The 10,462-nt window shown below is 35.6% G+C and overlaps 1 protein-coding gene across 2 annotated transcripts; it reads left to right on the forward strand.

The window, feature by feature from the left end:
- The first annotated feature begins 3,319 nt into the window (after nucleotides 1-3,319).
- On the forward strand, nucleotides 3,320-9,175 carry msrb1a (methionine sulfoxide reductase B1a). 2 transcript variants are annotated; one of them, XR_007427173.1, is made up of 5 exons: nucleotides 3,320-3,475; nucleotides 5,806-5,948; nucleotides 6,248-6,362; nucleotides 7,440-7,960; nucleotides 8,066-9,175. XR_007427173.1 is itself a non-coding variant. In XM_022667036.2 (4 exons), the coding sequence occupies exons 1-4, from the start codon at nucleotides 3,421-3,423 to the stop codon at nucleotides 7,454-7,456; spliced, it is 330 nt and encodes a 109-aa protein (XP_022522757.1). In that variant the 5' UTR covers nucleotides 3,320-3,420; the 3' UTR covers nucleotides 7,457-9,175. The 2 variants fall into 2 exon arrangements, 1 of the variants encoding a protein (XP_022522757.1); XM_022667036.2 differs by having other exon boundaries at nucleotides 7,440-9,175.
- Nucleotides 9,176-10,462: the final 1,287 nt, after the last annotated feature.

The raw sequence follows: 10,462 nt of genomic DNA on the forward strand, positions 1-10,462 counted from the left end.
AACCAGTCGTACACACAGAACTGATGTCTTCCTGGAACATTATTTCTTTAACGTTACAGGCTAAACTTCCTGGAACCTTTTCAAAACATTGATCAACATTCTTATAACCTTCTCTGATAGCTGGGATGTCATTTCCAGTCACAACATACGACTTCTAAGGTAAATGTAAAGCAGTAAAGTTATGCTCATTAAGGAAAACCTTAGCTCATATTGTAGATCAGCTGTATTTTGGGAATAGAGGCCCCAAAGACAAAGAATTTCTGGAATTTCAGCTCACAACAAGCTAAGAGAAATATTTCATACCCACTGAAACGGCAAGCCTTACAATTTGTGTTTCTTCCTAAAAAATATCCAATCTCCATTTTATCAGTATAAACCTCACTCATGAGGTAAATTAAGTTTATTAATGTGGCATTAAGTAGAAGCTTTATTGATATAGCCCTACTCTTCCAAAGAGTCAGTGATGGGACATCCCAGGGTCTCCTGGCATGTAGGAGAGAGCCTTAACACTAATGCTAAAACTAGTAACACCATCACTAATGTTAGGTATACACTGTAAGACAAGTTTTGGAACCCTTCTGTATGTTGTATTTTACAACATACAACATCACATAAAATAAAAAGGTACCATGGATGACCCTATAAAAAAGCAGTAACGTAAAAAAAATAATGCTGCTGGGAACTTGGTCTTTGGTCCACCCATTTCTTGGACATGTGAGCGCCTGATTTAAACACACAAACACTAGCATTAGGTAAATTACACCCATAAAATATCTCACTCTCTATCACTAACGTTGGATGAAAATTACCTGAACCCATTCCTCTTGAAAGAAAAACATAGATGGGAGGAGGAATCAACCACAACAATAATGACATCAATAATCATCGCCCTGAAGCTCCCAAAAATCCCATGCAGCTCAAACAGCAGCAACACATGAAAAAATTGTATGGGTGAAAATTATCCGGCTTAGCGTTCTAGGGTTAATCAAGAAGCACACACTAAAGCAAAGGAATCTAAAGGTTTTATATACGAATCAAAATATATAAATTATTAACTGACACTAAAGACACTAAAGGTAGATAATAATAAAAATGATTTATTGATTAATTGAGAGCATACAAAAGGTTTGTTAGTCTGCAGAGGATAAAGGAGCGCTGAAGTATCATTTGATAGGTATTGTTTTAAGAGTTTGGTTAAAGAATCTGCCCCATCCTTTCTGATCAATCAATGTTTGAATGTAGAAAAAATAATAGCAATAGAGCCAAACACAGAGTGGTTCCTGAAACATGATTGGAGGGGGGATGCTGCACCATCCACAGGTTCAGTTCAGTGTGTTAGCACATTGGAAAAACAGAAAGAAGAGAAAGTGTGTGTGTGTGTGTGTTTTGGAGTGAGTGAGTGTGGACAGTAAGTATGTTGTGGCCTACCGACTTATCTCCACGGTTGGCAGATGAGGTTTCAGAACCTAGCACATCAAGTACCCTAGCATATCTTGTACTAAGTTTCACGCCTGGGTGAGAAAGCGAGAACATTGTATGAAATGTTTGATAATATTGAAACATCAGGCATGTTCTCAAGTGTGGGAGAAAAACACATACCATATGAACCTTTTACTGCCAATATTAAAAGCCATATAACACAGATTGTAACATAAATTGTGTTACAGTCTGTGTTATATGCCTTTTAATATTGGCAGGATAATACGTAAGTGAGATTATTAATACTAAAATAAGTAATAACAGCATAATTGATTTTTCATCATTTTTCTCTATGCTCTCTATTTTACTCATTTATATTCCAGCTTCTCATCATTAAATAAAACCCTATCCAGATAAATCTCTCCATCCAGATAGAGTGAATCTGATTGTGATTGGATGAAAGGTATAAACATATACCATTCTTGACACCCAATTGGTTTATACTGTGATTCATCACACCTGCACATCATGTCACGCCCCCCACACTCCAGCAAGAACATAGCAGATGTATATAGCCTAGTATGAAGATCTTAAAACCTCCAACTAAACTTCTTATCTTATATAATATATTTACATTCTACTAAAATGCATTCATTTTAATGGGCATATATGCAGCTGAAACATTAGGGAGCCTAGTGCATCCTAAATTATATTTTTCAACATCATCATTTTAATATATTATAATAATATATATTTAACATTATAGTCATTATGGCTTTTTAGAAAAATGTGTTTTGGGGAGGGGGGGCGTAGGGCACTATAGGACTCCTTTTTTTTCCTTTTACAATTTTACTTAAATAGTTTTAAAACCAGTACCTTTACAGTTTTACTTAAACAGTAAAATGCTTGAGTTGATACTTTAAATTCTACAGAAATATTTTAAACCCCAGTATCTATACTTCTACATACAGATTAATGAAAAAGACTACTTTTCACATTTTTTTGGCACCAACACAAAATGTTGTCACAGCTCTGTTTGCCGATTAGTGTAGAGAATATCAATTGATCGATCAATCAATCAACATTCATTTTCACTCTGTAGTACATTGAGGGTCACCCTCATTATCAATGCAGCCAGACATTTACAACTTTAAGTGACTAAAAAATATTTATTTAATTAAAAAATTAATTTAAATCAAGTATTTATTTAGGTTAGCTAAAATATATACATTCATAAACAAAACAATAAAAAGAATTATAAAATAATTTAGAAAACAAGGATAGGTGGACAGGCTGAAATGTAAAGCAATAAAATAAAGAGATAAATAACTTGCATGATAAAATATAAATAAAAAAAAAATAGAGGACTAAAAAATTAAGTAGTTAAAATAACAACAATATTACAAAGTAAGTGCTGGAAATAAAAAAAGGTAAAACAGAAGATATAATAAGTTAAAATAAAATAAAAACACAAAAACAGGAATAAAATAAATAAAAGGATAAAATATTTTTTTAAAAAGGCTAAAAAAAAAGACAAAATAAATAAAAAGAAAAGGAAAAACTCAGTTACAGACAGTTACAGACTGTCTAAAGGTGGTTAAAAACTAAAATTTAGAATTATTTAGTGAGTTTTAGCGTTTCCTGTAGTGAATTCCAGCTCGCTGCTGCTCTGTAGTTAACAGCAGATTTCCCCAGTTCATTAAAACTATAGTACCATGACAGGTAATGCAGTCAATGTGTAATTTAGTGGTTTGATATGCTGAACTACAGTCTGTTTTATGTGAGGATAGGTTCTGTATGAACTGTATGGAGCTAGATTGGGGTAATGCTGCCCCCGCGCGGCTCAAACGCTCCTCACCCACAGTTGCGTGAGCGTGACGTGCCCGGTCACATGGGTATAAAGTCTTAAATTAGACTCTAACCGGAGAAGAAACCGGCGAGGCGTTTTATAATTCCAGAAAGTTCCACTCCGGCTCCAGCGGCTCTGCAGCAGCAGCAGCCATGTCCTTCTGCTCGTTTTCCGGAGGAGAGATCTTCAGAGATCACTTTGAAGCCGGTAAGATCTCTGTGTGTTCAATGTGGAGCTGTACCCGGAGTTACAGTGAGTTCCCCCGGGATTCAGGGTGATAAAGACTCGCTTTACTCAGTTTATTCGACTTTACAATTTACCTTTATTATTCAAAGTTTAAATATTAAAACTGATCAGTAGAATCAGGGAGAAATGCGACTTTTCCTGTTTTTTTCTTATTCCCAGCTGGACACCAACGTCAATAGACGTTTATTTCAGGCTGAACGTTGGTCATGACGTCAGATGACAACAATTTTATATTAGAATAACGTCTAATACTATAACGTGCCTGCAGGGTTGCATCTTTATGTAGCGTTAAATTAATGAACTAATTTAACCAAACCAAACCTTCCACATCTGATTTCTTTTTTTTCTATTATCACTTTCTGAATCAGTTTCTGTGATTTTGCTATTTATAGGTATATGTTTGAGTAAAATGAACATATGCAGAGCTTTCAGACCTCAAATAACAAAAAGAAAAACAAGTTCATATTCATAAAGTTGTAAGAGTTCAGAAATCAATATTTGGTGGAATAACCCTGGTTTTTCAATCATAGTTTAATTCATGCATTTTGGCATGTTCTCCTCCACCAGTCTTACACACTGCTTTTGGATAACTTTATGCCTGCACTCCTGGTGCAAAAAAAATCAAGCAGTTCAGCTTGGTTTGATGGCTTGTGATCATCTATCTAACTCTTGATTATATTTCAGAGGTTTTCAATTTGGTAAAATCAAAGAAACTCATCATTTTTAAGTGGTCTCTTATTTTTTTCCTGAGCTGTATATATATAACTTGCGATTTCTAAGGGCTGTTAATTCTGATGAACTTTCCTGTGCAACAGAGGTTACTTTGCTCTTTCTCTCCTGGGCCGCTCCTGGTGAGAGCCAGTTTCATCATAACGTTTTTGATACTTATTTGAGTATTAAGTAATTAAGCAAATAAATATGTTTGTATAGTTTATGACCAAACACGTGTTGTGTAAGTCCTTAGAGGATGGTGTGTTTGTTTTAATTTGTGTGTAAAATAGATCTTTTTTGTCAATAACATGGTTTTGGAAAGCTGTTGCAGAAATGATCATATATTATTCCTTTTTTTAAATATTACCTCCTACAGCACTGCTAACTGAGTAAGAAGTGTGATATTTAGTAGGATATTAGGCTTAGCCTTTAAAATTGCAACTCAGCGTTATCTCCAGAGAGGATGTTTAATCTCAGGATTGTGGTCTTTACCCAACCTTTACTGACCCCAAATAATTAATGATTTCTTTGGTTTGAGACTGCTATTACACAACATCCTGTGTGTGATTTAAAATTTGACATCTGTAATGTCAGGTGGAGACATGTCAGATTACTGTCTTTCCAAAATGACCCACCCACTGAATAACCAAAAGAACCAGTTATTTTATGTATACTTAGAAAGAGTACAATTTGCAATCAATGAATTATATAATTACATGGCTAGATCAGCCCAACCCAGGATTTGTTGCTGTAATACATTTTATTATTTATCTCACTTTTTTAAAGTTTTATATATATATATATATATGTGTGTGTGTGTGTATATGTTATATGTTATATGTTAGCAACCACTTTTTGACACCAATAACAACACCCTGGGATATCAAAGCAACCAGAGAGAAACACCACAGAAACCACCTATGAGATCCTAGCTTCCAACTAGCAAGACTATTAGCACCCTTTTGTGACACCTTAGCAACACCCTGGGATATCAGAGCAACCAGAGACACCAATAACAACAGCCTGGGATATCAAAGCAGCCAAAGAGGAACACCAAAGAAACCACTTGGGAGACCATAGCATCCAACTAACAACACTAAAGCTAACACTTTGCGACACCATAGCAACACCCTGGGATATCAGAGCAACCAAAGAGGAACACCACAGAAACCACCTGGGAGACCCTAGATCCACCTAGCAACACCATTAGCAACCATTTTTTGACACCAATAACAACACCCTGGGATATCAAAGCAACCAGAGAGAAACACCACATAAACCACCTAGTATTTAAAAAAAACACAGCAACCACCACAATCACTTTACTATACTTTACCAACCACCCATGAACCACCCAGTTTATCATTTGTTGAGTTCATTATCTATTTTGTAGCTCTAAATCAAACAGTTAATTGCCACAGTTATTACATAATTTCTTACACAATGCTTACAGTTTTTGCAGGAACTGCACTGCCTACCTGTAGTACTGAGTTTTATTTCAACACTAGGCTAATAAAAAAATAAAAAAAAAATAGTGATAGTGATTTTGTGTGTAACATACAGCCTGTTCTCTGTTGCAGGTAAATATGTGTGTGCAAAGTGTGGCTACGAACTTTTCTCAAGCAAGACTAAATACGAGCACTCCACCCCCTGGCCCGCCTTCACCGAGCCCATCCACGAGGACAGCATCTCCAAAGTGGAGGAGAGATGGGGAGCATACAAGGTACATCTCGCGTCTACTTTACACTGTACACTGTATCTGTTTTCCAAGAGTTAACTGAATTCTGTACATATTCACCCACTCTGTCTTTTATAATAGGCCCTTTTTGCTGGCACAGTCATTAATTTGATGTATTGCCCTAATTACATTCACATATATGTATATTGTACTGTAATTGCATTACGTTGGCAGTTCAAAAGACTGCAATAGATGTGATGACAATTGCTGTTCCTGGGGGTGTTGTAAATGTTTTATTTGTTGTGTATTATGAAGTGTACACTAAATGTAGCTGTGTGTTGCAGGTCAGTTGTGGAAAGTGTGGTAATGGCCTGGGTCACGAGTTTGTAAACGATGGACCCAAACATGGAGTCTCCCGATTTTGAATATTCAGCAGCTCACTCAAGTTCATCCCTAAAGGTATTTAGTAACAGATGTTTCAAGTAATAAAGTACAAACACTTAAGTAGAAATGTTGGTTACCTATACTTTAGAGGAGTAAATATTTTTTACATTTTCACACAATTATCTAAACTTTCTTCTCCTTACAATTTAAAATGGACTCATTACTCTTATTTCATTTCAGCTTGTTTTCATTCCGGCTTCTCATTGTTCAAAATAAAACCCCTATCCAGATAAATCTCTCCATCCAGATAGAGTGAATCTGATTGTAGTTGGATGAGAAGTATAAACATGTTCCATTCCGACACACTATTGGTTTATATGATCTATAATAGTGTGTGCAGTGTGCCAAGTCCTGCTGGAAAATGAAATCTGCATCTTCATTGGACAATGAAACTGAAACACCCGTCATTTTAGTGTGGGAGGTTTCATGGTTAAATTGGAGCAGCCTGGTGGCCAATCTTCATCAACTGCACATTGCACCAGTAAGAGCAGAGTGTGAAGGTTCAATTAGCATTATGGGTGACACACCAGAGTTCAAAAGAGGACAAATTGTTGGTGCACATCTTGCTGGCGCATCTGTGACCAAGACAGCAAGTCTTTGTGATGTATCAAGAGCCACGGTATTCAGGGTAATGTCAACAAACCACCAATAAGGATGAACCTTCCAACAGGATTAACTGTATACGCTGTAAAAGGAATCGGTCTAAAAGGGATGTTCAGGTGCTAACCCGGATTGTATCCAAAAAACATAAAACCACGTCTGCTCAAATCACGACAGAATTCAATGTGCACCTCAACTCTCCTGTTTCCACCAGAACTGTCCGTCGGGACAATAAATTATTGTGGTCTAAAACCAGGTGTTTCAGTTTCATTGTCCAACCCCTGGGTATAATAAATGAGTTTCACATGTTGAATTGGAGTACTGAAATAAAGTAACTTTTAATTTTTTTTTTAAATGCACTACTAGTACACTTAAGAAAGCTGAATAAAGTGGACAAGGCAAATAAAAAACAGTACTGAATGAATTTATTTTATTTAATATTAATAATGTTTTGATATGCTGTTTTTTTTTTTTTTTTTTTTTTTTTTACAGAGAAGGGCGGACAGTAGAGTGAGCTGGTGAATGAAGAGGAGAGGATGGGTCAGGATCTGTGGAGTGGCGCTGTTCTGGGACCGGGGTAGACGTTCCATGAAGTGTTGTGTGATAAAGCCCACAGTGGACGTTCAGAACGCTGAAGCTCGCGGCTTCCCTGGTGAACATGGACAAGTCTGCTCCAGACTATCGTTTGCTGTGTATTCATGTCTTCCTAATCTGGATAAGTTAATAATTACTGTATGTAGGATTTTTAATATGTGATATTGCTGTGAGGATTTAATGGCATTCAGTCATGAGAGCATTTGAGAGGTCCTAATGTAGTGATAACTGATGATTACTTCTAGTGGCATGGTCAAAATTAGGTACTGTACACAGTTAAGCAAAAAAAATTAAATGATCTCAGTCAGATAATTTTAAACCAGGGGTGTCCAAACTACGGGCCGCTGTTTTTATAATGTGAGATTCAAAGTTTGAACGCTGGGTATCAGAAACGAGACAACGAGTCTAAAGGCGGAAAGGTTGCGCATTTCTAGCGCAGAAAAACGGGCCAAAGAGTCTAAAAGCGGAGAGGATGTGCATTTCTAGAGCAGAAAAACGGGGCAAAAGAGTCTAAAAGCGGAGAGGTTGCGCATTTCTAGCGCAGAAAAACGGGGCAAAAGAGTCTAAAAGCGGAGAAAGTGCACATTTCTAGCGCAGATAAATGGGGCAAAAGAGTCTAAAAGCGGAGAGAGTGCGCATTTTTTGCGCAGAAAAACGGGGAAAATAGTCTAAAAGCGGAGAGGGTGTGCATTTCTAGCGCAGAAAAACGGGCCAAAGAGTCTAAAAGTTGCCGTAATTAAGTAGTTTAATATTAAGAGACCTCATGAAATTAAACATCAATTTGAAAAATCTTAGTTTACACAACACTGTCAAAGATAAAGATAGTTAGTCAAGTAAAATGGTGTGTAAATGAAAGTAATCAGGAAAAATGTACTATTTGAAGTGGTATATTTCATTATTTGTTTTATTACAGAGTCTGTGGCCCAGGACTTCAAATATATTTCTGCTTCTGGCCCCCAACAACAAAAAGTTTGGACACCCCTGCTTTAAACCATATCAGCAATAATGTATTATTTATAAAAAGAACCCTAAGAGATTTAAGCATTTAGATACCTTAGACCTCAATTAGCCTGTTAGGGTTATGGCCTGTTCACAATAATCATTAGCATATTTCAAAGCTCTATAAACACTCAGGTTCCTGTATCCTTGTTCCAAGAAACAGCAGCTGTGAGTTCCTCTAAGCAGCTGAACATGAATAAACCCACAAAGCAATAGAAGCCTATAAGAAGATAATAAAGCACTGAAGCTCATGGCTTCCCTGGTGAACTGGTGAAGTTTGCTCCAGACAATCATTTGCTGTCTGTAAATCCAGTCTTAAATTTACTAATGATTAAACTATGTATGCCTTCCTTATCTAGATGGGTCACTGATTAGCATTTGTAGTTTATTTTTATGTGAGATGTTGGCAGGGGTGCCAATAAATATGCAAATCACTTTATATCTTTATATCAATACTGGACAAACTGTCAAACCTGAATAAAAAGCTTGTTTGAAACTAAAAGGAAGAGAAAAACGCTGCTTTTGCTAAGATTGCGTTTTTGCACCATTTTTTTTCAAGTTTGAATGAAAATGAAAATATTCACCATTTGTATGAATATAAAGCTCAAACAATAAAAGTTGTACTATTTTACAAATGTTTCATTTTGTCTTTTTTGTTATAGATCTCACTTCTTCTCTCACTTAAAGTTTAATAGTATTTCAGATTTGTTTATATATCATTTCAATGAGATTTAATATAATTTTTTTAATAATAGATGGACTGCTGATCTCATTTTGGACAATTTTTGACACTTTTGCAAATTAATCAAAAACTACTATTTAAATGTTTGAATTACTTGTTTCATTATTAGTCTTTTAGGGCTGGGCGATAATAATATTATTTATAAGCAAAAATAAAATCTCAAAATGTTTCCAATGAATTGCGATATGATTTACAGTATATCTTGGTCACGCTTTTGTCCTGTTCCTTGTTGTTTCTAGTCTGTCTTTAGCTCTGTTTTGTTTCACTCTTGTCTCCTCCCTTGTATCTGTCCTAGTCATTAGTGTTTTAACCTGTCTTTTTTGTAACTCCGCCTGTTCATTACCTTTCCCTGGTGTTTCTTAGCCCTCACAGTGTGTGTGTATATATATTTTGTTATAGTGTTTTCTTGTCTGTATGGTTGTGCCTTTTTTGTTCAGTGCCATTCCCTGTATATTAGAGTAGCCTAGTAGTTCTACCAGCATTTATGTCAAATAACACAAATGATTTAAAAAAAACAGATTCTTCACATAAATGTTTTTTTTTCCAACTGTAAATAGCCTAAAAACAAGGGACACAAAAATAAAAATATATACAATCCATCTAAAGTGCTTAAAAAATTAAATAAGTAAATAAAAAGTATAAATCTGGGCTGTCAAGGCCATTCTCAAACCCACTGAAGTTTAGATAAAGTTGAACTGTCGGAGCTAATTTGAACAAAACAAACTAGTGCAACTCAAAAAAAAAAAAATAGAACTAAAAAGTTACTTTATTTCAGTAATTCAGTTAAAAATGTGAAACTTATATATTATATAGATGTATTACACATCTGAGTGATCTATTTTAAGTGTTTATTTCTTTTATTATTGATGATTATGGCTTTTATTGTATGGATTACAGATTACAGCTAATGAAAACACAAAAATCAGTGTCTTAGAAAATGTGAATGTGGCAGTGTGCCAAGTCCTGCTGGAAAATGAAATCCACATCTCCATAAAGGTTTTTATTAGAGGAAAGCACTGCACTGACTTTAGACTTAATTTAACACAGTGGACCAGCACCAGCAAATGACATGGCTCTGACATGGAAACTTCACAGTAGTAAGTGGTGGTTATTGAAAGGTGGAATCTGAAGTTTATGAATTCTGTTAGGCAGCTGATAAGAGATGGTAGATCTTAGATCA

This window comes from Astyanax mexicanus, chromosome 19, assembly GCF_023375975.1.
Source record: "Astyanax mexicanus isolate ESR-SI-001 chromosome 19, AstMex3_surface, whole genome shotgun sequence".
Classification (NCBI taxonomy): domain Eukaryota; kingdom Metazoa; phylum Chordata; class Actinopteri; order Characiformes; family Acestrorhamphidae; genus Astyanax; species Astyanax mexicanus.